This window comes from Mastacembelus armatus, chromosome 4 (assembly GCF_900324485.2).
Source record: "Mastacembelus armatus chromosome 4, fMasArm1.2, whole genome shotgun sequence".
Classification (NCBI taxonomy): Eukaryota; Metazoa; Chordata; class Actinopteri; order Synbranchiformes; family Mastacembelidae; genus Mastacembelus; species Mastacembelus armatus.
The window spans coordinates 11,179,770-11,195,902 of NC_046636.1; the positions used below are offsets into that span (position 1 = coordinate 11,179,770).

General features: G+C 38.4%; 1 protein-coding gene across 3 annotated transcripts in view; it reads right to left on the bottom strand.

The window, feature by feature from the left end:
• The window catches only part of negr1 (neuronal growth regulator 1), a 135,580-nt gene that overhangs the window by 35,411 nt on the left and 84,036 nt on the right, over positions 1-16,133 (bottom strand). For all 3 annotated transcript variants that reach the window (XR_003296605.1, XM_026323567.1, XM_026323566.1), the window contains exons 4-6: positions 15,865-15,996; positions 5,303-5,423; positions 1,707-1,855 (exon numbers count right to left, since the gene is read on the bottom strand). Coding sequence is in view for 2 of the 3 variants with exons in the window: in XM_026323567.1 (XP_026179352.1) it covers positions 1,707-1,855; positions 5,303-5,423; positions 15,865-15,996 (402 nt within the window). In the remaining variant the exon portion in view is untranslated. The remainder of the gene's footprint in view (positions 1-1,706; positions 1,856-5,302; positions 5,424-15,864; positions 15,997-16,133) is intronic.

Below are 16,133 nucleotides of genomic sequence, written 5' to 3' on the forward strand. Positions count from 1 at the left end.
CAAACTAATAAAGACTACAGACAAAATCAGTCTGGAATTTGAGAGAACACAGATTAATCTTCTTGAAAAATAAAAACATTTGAACTGATCCATAGACCCTTGTGTTGATGAGAACAACAATAAGAAAAGCCTTAGGAAATTTCAGAGTTATTTTTGTGCCTTATTTCTGTTTAGAGTGTTCCTTGCACAATGATATAATTATACTTTAATGATCAATGAAAAACTTTAATTAGCCATTGAAGTATAGTGACTTATAGTGTTCAGCAGTTAGCAGTGTGTACTGTTGTTTAAAGGCTTTTTAAAATCAAGCCCATTTGAAAGCTCTGCCGTATTATGACCTACTCATACAAGGGCATAGGCTTTTGAAGGACAGCTTTACTAACTAGCTTTTTCTGAATGATAGATCCAATAATTGCAATAACTTTGTGAAGCTCATATTGCACCGTTTTAGTCCCATTTCTGGTTTTCGCCCTCTGTGTCTCCCCACTGGTCAAGTCCCATTGTATTGCAATCATCATGAGGGCTTACCCTACTGTGGGCCTAGAGGGAGAGTAGGTAGCCACATGTCTGGTGGAGTCCCCAGACTTCACTGGGAAAGTCTGACTGTGTTTAACCAGATAACAGCACTGCTGCTACAAAAACAACATAGGGTCATCAAGCAAACAAGCTGATCCCGGGTCAAGTATCTGCAAATTTATTCCAGAAAAGTGCTGAATGAACAATCTAATATGACAATTCATGCTCTCTGTGTTTTTTAGCTTATCACAAAAGTTAAAACAATAACCACAGTTTTGTCATTTGATAGGTATCACATATCACATATCTGCTAGTCACACATTTGCGCACCAATGTAGCCACCGCTTTAAAGACAGGATTATTTTTATTGTGAATGTTCACTAATAAAGCCAGACCCTTCCAGCCAATTACAAAGAGTAAATAGTGTAGTAACATGGATATGATCCACCTGTGATCACTTCTTGCTATCTGTAGACTGACCCTGGGTTTTTGCTGTGGAGGTGTTTGTGCTTGTACCTGTTTTGTGCTTTGCTGTTTTAGTTTCATGGTGTTTAGCAAATATCCTGACGTGTACTTTTTGAGTTACCTTAACGTATGCAAGAATGTGTCCCAACTATATTAAATAATTCTGCAGCCTATCAGTGATGCTCCAGCAGTTTGGCCTGTGATTATTTAACCTCCTCATAAAGTCAGATAGAGGCCTCATGGCACTGCGAAAACAATGAAAAGGCTGACTCTCAGACCTCTTTAAAATATGAGTCACGCTGCTACTTGGCATTCAACTTAGCATGACTGACCCGTGTAGCTGCATTTGTAATTGCAATGCTGTTACCTCAAAGCAATGTTTCTGTTACAGGTGGTGTTTTTGCCCAGCACACATGCAGACATAGACTTTAAAAGTAGACACACACCATCCCATGCCCACCCACATACATACAGACTTTGCAATAAAAACAAGACAACCAACATTCACAAAACTGATGACTAGGAAATACAAAACCACTGAACCACCTGTCCTGATGAAATGTGGCCTCCCAGTTGCAACACTGGGTATAAATTTGGCTTTAATCGTACATCAAGAATGCTGCAGCAAAAATGAAAACATTTCTCAAGGCATAAAACCCCAGACACCCACAACACTCTTTCAGCCCTCTGATTCTTCACCACAAACAGGTAGAATGGCAACTTACGAATGAGAGGCACGCTGGCATTAGCCGTCCCTAGCTTGTTGGAGGCAACACATGTGTAGTTCCCATAACGATCCTCTGTCATGTTGGTCACTGTGAGTACTGATCTGGAGCTGAGGCTCTTGATATCAATGCCCTGACCCTTGATAATCCTGAAAACAGAACACAATCACAACAAATAAAGCTTTTATTTCACACCGACACATAAACTGTCAGGGGCGAAGCAGCATGAGTCAAGAATGGTATAAATGTTTGTCATCCTTTAGTGGATCTTTAGATTGTACAGTACTTCCACCCCTCTTCAACAGATCTATATATTCCTTGGTCTGTCACGTCTGTCCTGGAGAGATGCATTGAAGGACTGAGAAGAGAGAGAAACGAGGAGAACCAGCTGGGTGCACCTTGACATGTTGTTCATCGTTTTGTTGTAAATGTGGGGGTGGGTGGCCGGGAGGGGGTAGGCGCGATAACAATAAAACCCGTTCCAATTGTGAATGTGTATATTGACTGAATCTTTACTTTGTTTGCCATGATGTGATTTTTAGCAGCCTGTAGAGATTAAAATTTACTCTGAGATGGCATAAACTGTGCATCCAGACTGCAGGATTACTGCACATACTATTACTGAGTTTGTTTTCATCTGTCTGGTTTCTGTTACTGCTACAGTTTCATATTTGGCATTAGAAACTGTAAAGCCTCCAGGGAGGAGACATGTTTCGATCTTGGCCTTACTGCAGCTCCCCATGATCTCTAGCTTGGCTAAGTTGTTCTAAGAGGCACTCTGAGTTGAAACACTATGTGTGACCTTATGTCCAGCAAATATCCGCAAAGCTGTTGTTTCCTCTCCCACAGCGACATCCTCAAATGTTAGCTGAACATTAAGTGATAATCTTGGTAAGTGTCTTGCCTCTTCACAAGTTCAACATTAAACTGGTAAATGGTTCCCCCACACAGTCAAAGTTAAAGAAACCTTCCCAACCCCGGCGTATAGACACTAAAGCTCACTTCCATTCACGAACAGAAGCAGTGACACTTTCAGAGAAAAAGTTGCTTGTCAACTGTCACACTACTTTATATAGAGACAAACTAGTAGCAGTACTGCACTCGCAGTATGGATGCATCAGTACAGAGCCAAAATGAGAAGTGGCCCACATTTCATATAGAAACTGGGCAATGAATCAGTCATAGCTGGAGTTAATGTTATACAGAAGCATACACGTTACGTGCTTTTGTCCTTAAACTAATGTCTTCTTCATGACAAGGTGTAAATGAAGAAATCACCATTTAGCCAGAAGTCACAGAAAGAACAAGTCCTTGAATTAAGTAAAGACTAGAATCATGCCAACTTGGCTCCTTAGCAATTTGAATAAATTGAATCCACCCCATAATTACAATTAGCACAGTATGAGCTGATGATTGAAATTGTGCTCACCAGGAGTGGGTAAATGATGGGTAATGGGGGTAATTTGGTTTTTAAATTCAAGAACTGACACTTGAATCTAGACTGATTGATGTATGTGCAGTGAATGATTTAAACCAGTTGCCAGCAAACATTTTATTAGGATGCAAGGTGAGGACAAGGCACAAATGACTCGCTGGAACATTTCTGTGGGCTCTCTCCAAGGTGCCGAACAAAAGGGAGAACACAAACATGCATCGTCTCTGGGAAAAAGCAAACAAACCAAAACAAGTAAAGGTATGACCTAGTGTAATAGCACAACCATTATTGTCAACATAAAAGATTACAATTTAAAACACAACTTCAAACACAATCTTTAGACTGTCCTGTGGACCTCCTTGTACCAGTATTTGTAAACAATAATTATTTACAGATATGCCCTTCCAATAGATGTTTCTCACTGCTGATATTTTGACTTGTCATAGCAGAAAACACAGGAAAAACAAATTGTTAACGCTGGCTCGGTTCCACAAAGTTTCTCTAAGCCATGATAGTGAGCCTGCATATACAATTATGTGGAAGGGTCCTGAAGCTAGTTCACCTCAGTGCAAAGCAGCCGTTTTAGTATAATCATTTACACCTGTGTTTTTCTGCTATGGTATGCCAAAAGTTCTGCTGGGAAAAGGTCTATATGGGTTTGGTGGGTCACACTGCATCAAGACGATTTGCTTTCTGTCACCCTCAAAATTTGAAACACTTTCCAAGGACTGGTTAAACTTTATGGCACTTTTAAGATTATCCATTCATATTTAAATTAATGTACTAACCCTCCGTATTCACTGGATGTAGTTTCTTTTGTTGCTTCTAGAGAGGATCTGCTGCCATTCTAGCTGGTGTGGCAATGTCTGATGGAGCTTTGCTATCTTTAAACATCAGTTCTATTTTTGCTGGACCAACTTACATGTCTGAAGTATTACAATTACTTTCAAAGTACACTGAAGAGCCAAAACACCACGACCACCCTTGCCTAATATGTGGCTGGCCCACAGCATGCCACCAAAACAGCTTTGCTTAGCCAAAGCATAGACTCAGCAAGACAACTGAAGGTGTCCTGTGGCATCTGGCACAAAAATCTCAGCAGCAGAGCATTTAAGTCCTGTAAACTGTGAGGTGGATCAGACTCCTCTGACTACTGTTGATAGGCATGCTGACTGGGAGCATTCCATTTGGAGATTTTCTGAACAGTCATCTAGCCATGATTTGGCCACTGTCAAAATCATTAGGCTTTGTCCTTCACCCAACAACATGCTTACTATAAGAATTGACTAATATATATATATAAATATAAATATAAATATATATGGCTCTCTCTCTCTCTCTCTCTCTCTCTCTATATATATATATATATATATATATATATATATAGAGCCATCTTCATTCATGGTCATGTTTTGGCACACTGGTGTTAAATGATTTTGATCTCGAGGATTTTTATTTGTTGTGACTTCACTTTCAAGCAGCAAAACCAATTTGAAATAAGCCAATTAGTTTATTTCACTTCTGAAAAGTATGAAGTGGGAGAAGGAATATTACACTTCTGCACAAGTTATGGATACTTTTCAGGAAATACAATACTGTGCAAATATTTTAGATACTTTGGATGCAAACATTATTATCAATAATGCATTGCCATCAGAGAAGCATCTGATTGGTCCTTAGATCATTCTGCAGCATGACAATGCACTAAAACATACAACCAGAGTCATAAAGACCCATCTTCAGCAACAGAAAGAACAACAGATGGCATGGCCTCCACAGAGGCCTGATCTCAAGTAAGTCTGGGATTACATGAAGAGACAGAGGCAATTGAGACAGCTGAAATCCACAAAAGACCTATGGCAAGATGCTTGCAGCTACCTTTGTGTCAAGTACCTTGAAAAACAATGTACAAGTATACTCCTGAGAATTGGTACTGTTGTAAAGTCAAATGGTGGCCACACCAAATATTGATTTGATTCAGCTTTTTTTCTGTTTACTGAACTTTTTAAGAAGTTAACTGAAAAATAAGACTATTCACAGCATTATTGTGGATCACATTTAATTTCTTTGCACAATACTGTATATATACACAAACTGACATTTGAGGTAATACTGTGAACACACCTTGTCAGGAGAGCTAATACAATAAAACTGTACTCACCTTTTCTCTCCCTTATACCACTCGAATGTTGGAGAAGGCACAGCAGCTGCCTCACACCTTAGCAGAGCCGTGCGCCCCAGACTAACTCCGTGGCTTTTCATTTCATGGATAGCCGGAGCAACTGGAGAAAACAGAGAGAAAAAATGTTAGCAGAAAAAGAATGCCAGTCAGAAGAATAAAAAAAGCATAAGATCAATCTAAAGGAAAAGGTTTAAATGACAGTTATGCTCAGAGCACTCAGGAATGAGGGTTGTTGAATTTAAAAATTACAACATATGACATCCTGGTCACTGCACACATTACACATTGTAAACTCAACACTCAGAGTCTACAGAGGCGGAGTTGGGGAGGGGAGAGGGCATCCATCCTCAGTGTTGGGAAAATGAACTGAATTGCACTGCATGGTGATAAATGGCTTAATGGAAGTTCAAAGACTCAATGGCATAGGCAGGTTCTGTGAATGCAAAATGAGTCTTCTTTCATGCGCTGAAATGTGGTGTAAATCTCTTAGCCAGTATCATGAAGGCTGCTTTACATTTGGATGGATTCTAAAGCCGCCCAGTCCTTTAGCACTTCAAATATTTACCCCCTTTAGAATAACACAGCTTTGAAAGAAATTAAATTAATGAATCAAAGTTATATAGAATTACCATGATGGACATAACCTGCCACACAAAAAAAATTTGACACATTTTCCACATAATGGGACAAGTGTTTTACTTGTTACATTTGCAATTATTGGCCAAATTGTGTAGGGTGAAAAACATGACCAAGGACGAGGAACACTTTCAGCAAGTATCACTGCTCCATACAGAACTCACTATGTACAGTGGATCATATCAATAGTACTATTTTTACTCATTGCTTCTCCATTAACAGAACCTTGGAAACAAAGACAAAAAGACAATCTGACACTGCATAGGTATGTATGTATAACCTTGGTCTGGCTCTGACTCTATAAAGCCTGACAAATAACAAAAGTGTTCTAAACACACAATCAGATGCCTTGCCATGTGACACATAATACAAGCTAAATTTTTTTCTTTATACAGGTTCTGATAAAAAAAAAAAAAAAAAGTGTGCATATGATACAGAGAAACACATAATCTTAAAGTCAGCCCTGGAACTAGCAGTAAATTGCCCAGTCATGTCTGAATGTGAGATGTGGACTAATTATATTTCTGACAATAAGCCTTTAAGAATAAACTGTCAGTCAGAACTGTAGTCTGTGTCCAGTGTAAGGGCTTGGCCAAGCGCCTGCAACCCTTTTTACTTTCAGCTGCATTTGGAGGTGTTCCTAAACAATGACCTCAGTACAGACTGCAACAGCTTTTTTTTGGTATATTAACCCCAAAAGACAGAACTCCCAACCAATGAGAAATTAGTCAAATTAATCCATCCAAATAGTCTGTTCCTACAATATTCATACAGTAGTTCTGATGTACAATTTAGGTATTCAAATGCAGCAGCATGCTTCACTGTGACAGCATATCCATTTCTGTGGTGGTGTGCAGGCACAGTGAGGTGACAGTGTGCACTATGATGATGGGTACTCTTCACCAACCTTTTCCTGCATCCTCATGACCATATTCATATGACAGGTGTATGTAGATTTTCTGTCCTTGTATATGTGTGCCAATTATACTATGATTTTCCCTTATGGGGCTGGACTGAATAATGACAGTGAATCGACTGATAGGTTATGCTAGGGCTTTTCTTGTTCATTTATCACTGTGTGAAATGTTGAATGCCTACGCTGGGAGATATTAGTAGACCTTGACTGGATATCTGTGCTTGCTGCATCTCTGTGTGTATACATGCTGTGGGTCTTTATGTAAGCAGCATGGTGGATGAGTGGTTAGCACTGTTGCCTCACAGCAAGAAGGTCGTGGGTTCGCAGCCTGGCCTTTCTGTGTGGAGTTTGCATGTTCTGTGTACTGTACTCTGGTTTCCTCCCACAGTCCAAAAACATGTATGTCAGGTTGATTGGTGACTCTAAATTGCCCATAGGAGTGAGTGTGAATTTGTGTGGTTGTTTGTCCATATGTGGCCCTGTGATGGACTGGTGACCTGGAGTACCCTGTTTTCTCCAGGGTGTACCCCTGCCTTCCACCCGAAAGAGAGCTGGGATAGGCTCCAGCAGATCCCCGTGACCCTGGTTAAGGAATATGCGGGTATAGAAAATGGATGGATGGTCTTTATGTATATTTATGTCTTTGAAATATCCACAAGTATTAAGATTGACTTCAGATCTGTATCTGTATGCAAAAGGTCACAGGTCCCAATAGCATCTTTGCAGAAGCACTATTATGACTTGCAGCAAAGAATAAGTTAAAGTCTGTGTAGCATTAGTGTTTCACATTTGACAATATGCACCAGAGAAGAGCTGTACAGGTACAATACTTAAAAAAAGTAAGTGAACAAGGAGAAAACATCTTAAGAGTGCTCTACAGCATAGAAATATAAGCCAATAACAAGTATGACAAAATCAATGCAGTACGCTGACCGACAGAGGCTTAGTGTATCCTTGTAATCCTCCATTGGTGTCATTGTGCAGGGCCATTGATTATCTGAAGCCTCTAACAGCACCAGGGTGACCTGTCTGTCGCACTGTACAGTTTCTAGGACAGTAGTGGTGTCCAACGTATTTGTGTCAACACTTGAACACACACTGTCTTTCATGCTAAAACTGAACACAAACCACTGCAAACTGTCTACATTTGCTCCTTTCATTTAGCTGTTGTATTTTCTTTTTGAAAGACAGACGACTTTAATGCATTCCCTTTTATTTATTACCAACTGGAGTAGACACTTGCCAAAAAGACCACAGTGCTTTCTTCATTAGAATCAAAATTGGAACTTGGATTGCTATCCTCTCAGCATTTGGTTGAAATCCTGGCAAGTAAAATTAGATTAGAAAAAAGAAATGTTTTTGACCACTGAGCTGTTGAAGCTGTTATTTCTGAGGTGTAACTGAAGAATAGTAACAATAACTACAAATTATAAATTTCTCCTTAAATGATCTGGTGTCAGACCAATAATCCATGAAGTGCACTGCTCATAAAAGTTCACAAAGACTAGCTTTATTTTCTGCAAATGTGCAAGTAACTAAAAAATATCCCCCATAATTTTGAAGGGGGTCCAAAATGCTATAATTTTATATGCATATTAATAATATCAAGTCCTTCCAACTTGGATCTTGGCACTAAGATCTGTTAAGACAGATCACAGTCATAAAATTTAGTCCAATCCAATAACTCCAATTTCAACTTGCTGGCATGTCCTATATCATCATATATTGTGCAATACACCATCACCATTGGAGAGTAATGCAAAGTACTGCACTAAAAATCACGAAGGCCCAATAATTCAGGTAATTTAATGTCTAGAGAATGCTGTGGTGGTGCTGTAAATCATGCCTGGAGTTATAGCAACTTCACCAGATTAGGGTGAGGGGTTGTGTCTAGGAAAAGCACAGGCACAGGTTTAAAAAAAAAAAAAAAAGCCAGTTGTGGATCGATCACAAACAAAGTTCCATTACATGTCTCTCATTGTACAACTCATGAATATACATCTGCATGAATACAAACATGGTAATGATGTATAAAATATTTGACCTTCTCTCCACATCGTATTAATGGACACGGTTTGTTCAGAAAGCACTGCACCTTAATGTACAGGGCTTCACTGAGTCATTTGCTTTAAGCATTCCTCATATGACTATTAATGATTAATTGGTGTGCTTCAAGACCGAACATGATTTATTTAGCTACAATCAATTGTTTGCCAAGAGAACCCGCAGAACGCAGGCTTTTTAATTAAAAGATCAATTAATAACCCTACCTCTTCAGCCAGATTTGAAAATGAGTTTTCATTGCAATTAAGAAATGGACTCATCAGTGCATGACTTATCAGCTTACACACAGAGACACTGTTCCCCACTGCCATCTGTGGGCTTCATTGTCCTGCGTTTTTGTCAGTCAGGGATGGTTCTGCTGCCAAGATTTATTAATTCATTAAGATTTCTATTCAGAACAGCTAGGGAACATTGTGTTCCTTCTTTTTATACAATGCAATGCATATAAATAACTGGCTTAGTGAACAGGACAGTGTGGTTCGACAGCACCAGGTATTGAGGAATTCAATCTTTTGTCAGTGTTTAACACCAAGGTACACAAATCCCTACCTGTCTTACTAAATGCAGTTTGGTGTAAGCGTGTAGTGACTCGCCTGTTATCAAAGGTACAGTTATTTTGATTAGTTGCAAAAAACAGACCAGGCTAAAAGATAAAGTCACAGTGTGTCAATCTATTTTGAAGTGGCACTAGCAAGAACATTTATTCTGCAGAAGATCAAGATTCTGCTCATTTATTCATGCTCTGCATTCACCAAAGAAGCCAAATAGCAATCAAGATGAGAGCTGTGAAGAGATGTAGAGAGATGGATTTACATCCAAACAGCTTGAGGGTACTGGCTTTAACTCTACTTAGGACTGGATCAGAATCCAATTCGAGGAAGCCTTCTCTTTTGAATTGTAAGCCACAGTATTTCAATAGATACCACAAACTGTCGAACAAATGCTTAGAAGAGACTTTGTGCCTGATGTTAAAATACTCCCAGTAACAGATTTTGAACAGTGGAATGAACATTTATTCTACCTTTGATCCAGCAGTGCAATCCACCACTACACTGAGATTGATCTGGACACACACATACTCACACAAAATGTAAGTTAACAAAATGAAAAAAAAAAAAATTCTAGTACCCTGCAAATATTCTCACACTCCTCTAAGACTTGTTTACTTTGTCATCATTACTTGACATTGTAATAAGGGCTGCTCGTGAAGATGTGTTTCTTCACCATAAGTAAACAGCTTTAGCCTCTTATTTATTCGAGATGGTCATGACTCCCCTGAACAACTCTGTCAGGGGAGTCAGATGAGCATGTTGTGGGTGTATCTACCAGAGCAGGGTCTGAATTCCAAACATGCCTGGATCACTGGGGTTTTAGAGGGAAAGGCAGGATCAGAGCAAACAAAAAGACAAGGTGATGTAAAGAATTTGAAGAAATCACATTAAGCCCCTGCATTTCAGTTATGCTCAGAAATCTATCAATACAGTAGGTAATTGCTTACATCAATTCTAATGCGCAAGCTCATAATTAATTAAAAATGATCACAGTTTTGTTAGCCAATTACTGTAAGCAGGATAGAAAGTGAGGTGCTCTTCTTTTTATAAACATGGCCATGGTGAATATGTGAGCAGAATTCACAGCTGCAGGGTACGGAGGAGGAAGGAGGCGTACAAATGACTGGTAAACTCGGAAGCACATAGGGCACAGCTTCACTCTGCAAAGCAAGTGAAATCTTGCCATGAAGGGAAACAAGTGATGTTGAAGAGAGAGCGAGACAGACACCTGGTTCAAACTTGAACCCTACATCAAGGCAGGAAGGGACCACATCATACAAACAATAATAATAATAATAATAATAAACAATTAGACAAGTTAGACCGTAGGTATCAGACGTAGCCAATTAAACCTCCAGATATGTGTCAAAGAACAAGCTATTGTTGAACTTTCAGGAGTGTGCCAGTATTTCTATCTTCTGTGTGATGTGGTTCTTGCATAACCAGTGACATCAACATAAATATAAGAGAGACAAGTATGCCAAAAAAGCTAGGATCTTCCCTCTACTCCACATTAATAATTCAAACAGCTGCGGTTTTAACATCGCATCAACTGACCTGTTTTCTTTACACATTTATAGCCTGCAAATTGACTTTAGTTTTGTGATTATCACATTGACTGTGAGAGACAATCATAACATCTGGTATGGTTTCAAACAGCTTTAGTTAAAGCATCTGAAACATTGACGAGCGAATAAAATGTAGCACAACAAGACGGTTGTCTGTGTTCTTTCCATGTGTCTAAAGTTTGTACAAACTGTCAAATCCCATCTTTCAACATGATGGTGTTCAAACGCTGTAGTGTCATTTATTCAATATGGAACAAGAGCAGACAGCTCTCTCTGGGAGAGATCCTTCTAAAACAAAAAGGAAGGTCAGACACCTTTGATTTTTTAGCATGATAGAGAAACAGGTTTATGTTATTGTTTTATCTGTATGTAGTTTGTAACGGATGCCTTCGCTCTACAACTACCAGGCTTCATTAATTAATCAAACGATGGCTTTTTATCTCAGGCGGAGGTTTTCCATGGTGGTTTCCTTCTCATTCACTGCACTGACTCAGCCACCATGATGTGATATTTATGCCTTTGAGTCACACTGTGCTGTGAGAATTTCAGCCAATAACTGAACCCACCTGCAGTGAAGATGAATATGTAAATTTGAAAAGTAGGTCAGAGATCAAATTTCATCAGGTAAAATCACGGGTGTAATATCCTTTCTCCAAGTAGGGCTTTTTAGCCAATCTGATTCCACTGTGACCTTCTGGATGACTGCCATCTTTCAGGTTTAGCTGATAAAAGTATGCAGTTGCCATTCATTCATTACCAGAACTATGAAGACAAGCGGCAGAGGCAGGCTAATAATTTAATTAATGCTGTCTGATTACGTTAGAACATCAGAAAAAAATCAAGCCAAGGTTACATGTAATGAACTTAACACTTGGAAAGAACTGTGCATTTACAATGCCTCATCATATCATGGAAAGCCAAATGGCAGGCTTAGTGTTCTAGAAGGCCTAGTGTTATTAAAACTCCAAACATGCTAGAGCTTAATTTTTGTTTTCATTATGTTGGTTTGCTTATTTTAATTATGTCCTTAATCTGCAATTAGCCCAGAGGTGAACTATACTCTCAGCTTAAAAAAGGGATTGTTTTGAAAGCAGAGAAATTGTTTGAACATGTATTTAATTAGACTGGTAACCCATGAAATGTCAGTGTCACTCACTCCTATGTTGTATTATAATGATAAAAGTGTAGAGAAATAGTGCAGACATGACTCACTGATGTTTATGACTTAATTGAACTGCCATTAACAAGAAGGATAGTCTGAGTGGATCAATACTGATACTCTTGATGCACCGGTGCACACCACCCAAGACCTCAAAATGAAAATAAACACTAACCTGGGACAAAAAAAAGACTTAATAGTCCCATTTTCTGACATTACACTATTGTAAAAAGGTTATTTACTTTAATGGCACATTTCAAAGTGTTGACAGAATAAAAATTACATCTGCAGAAACTCTCAGGAGAACCTTTAAAAAGCTGAGTGATTTTGTCAGCTAAGTACAACATCTGTAAGAGCTGTACAGTGTCTGTGTTTTAAATAAAGTTTATTTCTTGCTTCTTGCTATGCAATTATTCTTCCTTGTTTGTGTTGTGATGTCTGCTGACATCTTCATCTTTATTTAGAATCTGGCATAACGAGCCCTCACCCATACCCCTCACTCGTGGACACCTGCTGAATATAGCCTCATGTGTGACAGTGGGGCATGAATGATACAGTAGATTGGGATATAATCCAAATGCTTCTTTTTTTCCTTCACAGAGGGAGAATTGCGCCAGGGTGGAGAGAAGCCAGTGAAGAGTGGCCACCAGCTGGCTCAGGCTCTGCCTGCTGTGGCCGCATCAGCCGCTCCAATGAACAACTTCAATCCATTTATTCTGCCCCCTTATCTTAGTAAATGAGCACAAGTTCCACAAGTCACCATTTTAGGAAAAAGAGGGACAAGACAACTTTCAGTAAAAAATAAATAAATAAAAAATACACACATTTTCGAAACATTTTGAAAAACAAGACACTTTAAAACTTCATGACACGAAGAACTGAAAATTAGATGTCTTGCTGACATTTGTTGTGTCGACAACCAAAGTTGCTGTTTGCTGCACATCAGTGACACGTTTTGTTTATTCAGGTCTCATAGTTGCACAGCACTTTGAATGCTAAATGGCCGCAATAAAACACAGGACCTTTCATGTACGAGGTGCCTGTGAAGCCAGAAAAATCGCACTCTATGGTGCTACGTGTTGGCTATTCCTCAAACAGTATGTCAGGAATTGTGAAATATTTATTACTAAAGGGGAAGTGTTGAAGATTAACATTTTGTGCAGATCCAGGTAGCCCCATCACCTCGGCTAAAATAATGACTACAAATTTTGAATAAAGACCTGTCAGAGAGACATAGCGTAAGTATGTGTCACAGGACTGCTACTATAGAGAGATTTTTGTCTACCCATTAACACTGTCTGATTACACCATATACATTATCCCCATATTTAATAATGATTTCACATAAATTTAAGAACTACATGTTGGTTTGTGGACTATCTCTAAGAATCACAGAATCATCTTTTTTAAACCAAACGGATTATATCAGAAAATTTTTGCTGTTGATCTTACAAAAGGCTGTTTTACTTTGTTCCTGAAATAAAACTGTTTGGAGTTAATCGTTTTCTGTGATCATCTGCTCTAAAAGTCCCATTTCAAAGTATTCACTCAGCATACTGCTGCTGCTTTAACAGTGCCAGTAACAGTGATAGTGTTCAACAAATTCTCAATGTTTTATACATTAATCCATAGCATTTCCATCAAAGGCCTGTGATATGTTGCAGTTAAACTCGGTGTGACATAGAACCTTATTTTTTCTGTCCAGAAAGCAGACAGTTAGACAGTTACATTCATTGTAGTAAACAGTGGTAAACCATAACTAAGTACATTTTCTTAAGTACTATATTTAAGTACAATTTTGAGGTATCTGTACTTTACTTATGTATCTCCATTTTCTGTTACTTTATATTTTGACTTTACTATATTTAAGAGGAAAATATTGTACTTTTACTCCAATACATGTATTTTATAACTTTATTTAGTGAATAATTTTTGGAATCAGGTATACAAAAGTATATTATGTCTTCTGTATAATCTATTGATAAATAGGACTATATAAAGTAACTCAAATTAAAAGCATGTGTTAATTAACATTAACTTCACCTTAACCAGCTGCAACATTAAATTGATTAACACAATAATGCATCAATAAATAGAAAACATTAATATAAAATGTATTAGATGGGTCAATGAGTACTTTTACCTTTACTTCATGTATATTTGGTTACTAATACTTTTGGACTTTCACCTAAGTAAATTTGTGGACTTTTACTTGTAACTGATTACTATTACACTGTGGTATTTATAAGCATCTCAGTACTTCTAAACACCACTGGTAGTAAAGACATTTTTCAGTTTTTGTAGTAAAGAAATAAATTAGGTCTCTGCTGTTCTGAGAAGATTATGAAAAATATCACATTAAATAGAAACAACATACAGCTTTCAGAAACCAATTATAAACCATTAAAGTCATTGAAGCAGTCTACAAAAGATATCAGGACAATTCACTGTGGTATGGATAAATAAAGAGTAAGTAACTGGTCAATGACAGGAACAGTCTTGTCGTTCTGTGAGCTTCAGATAACTCTGAGCAGTGGGCAAATACTGCCTCAACACTTGACCAACCGCAGCACACTCCCACCCAATGTATCGCTCTGGTGCTCAGAGCTGCTGAGGTGACTGACAGTAAAGGAAAGTCTTCCTAATCAATTCACTGAGTTTGGATACTAAACCTATCCCAGCTGCCTAGCTTAAAATATGGTGTCTGACTATGACATGCCTTATCAATCAAGGTGAATATCTCCTTTGTTGTGTAACATAAAGACGGTACCAGTCAAAGCACTTTTTATCTTTGAACCCATGTCTCAGTGGAGCTATAAATAACTGGCCTCTAAAACTCCACTCCGGCCTAGCTCATTAGAGTCTGGCATTACACAGAAATAATGGCCACAAGACTGGGTTTTATAATGAAGCCAGAATGAAAGCTATCTCAACACAGACTGGTAGAAATAATGTACATGCATTATTGGACTCAAATCACAAAAATACAGTTAAATATAGACATAAAAATAACAATTTCTTAAAAGTTGAGAACTTGCATGATTAGCTTTCAGGATATGACTCAAACCAGCCAGGGGGAGCCTTTTCTCCTTCCACTATTCCTCCCCACTGGCTCTGTACTCAACTGCATGATAAGCTTTACCAAAAGTGAGATTTAGCAAAGGGCATCTATGCAGAAACCTCCATGAATAACAGTGAAGTAAAGAAGCACTTTTTAAAAGAGAAGGAATGGCAATAATTGTCATGCACCCATTCCAGCTCATACTTGTAAGTGGTGATTTCCATGTGGCTACGACAGCTAAAGCCCAATATCATTCATTAATGCCCTGGCTCCTCATTACTGTCTCCTCACACTCTTGAAAGACTCATTACCTGCATAATGGAATAGTGCTTAGAACAGTCAGACCTTTTCTTAGTGTGAATTAATCACCTACACACACAGACAAAAAGGGAATTCTCACATTAAATATTAAGAAACTTCAAGCTCTAGCTTTCACTTTTTTAAACTTCTAGAAGGTGTACTTTCTTGAAGTGCACCGTCAGGGACATGACACTAGTATCATTGAAGACTGCTCTGATGTCTTTCATGTGTCTGCAAGGCTAGTGATGAAAAAAAGGGAAGCAAGAGGGAAGAAAGAGATACTTACAGTTGACTGTGACTTTTACTGTTTTGGTGTCAGGAGAGGCGATGTCATTTAAAGCGCTGCATTCATAGTCTCCAGCCTGGTCCCTTGTGATGCCAGTGATGTTAAGATATTCGCCACTGTCATACTTCCTGGCTGAAAATAGAAAGATGGAGTCAAAGTACTTACACCATGTCTATAAAGAATACAGAACTCTTCACACACATACACACACTTTCTACATACATATAGAAGCAGCAATATATACAATATATATTTCTCTAGTAAGGTTA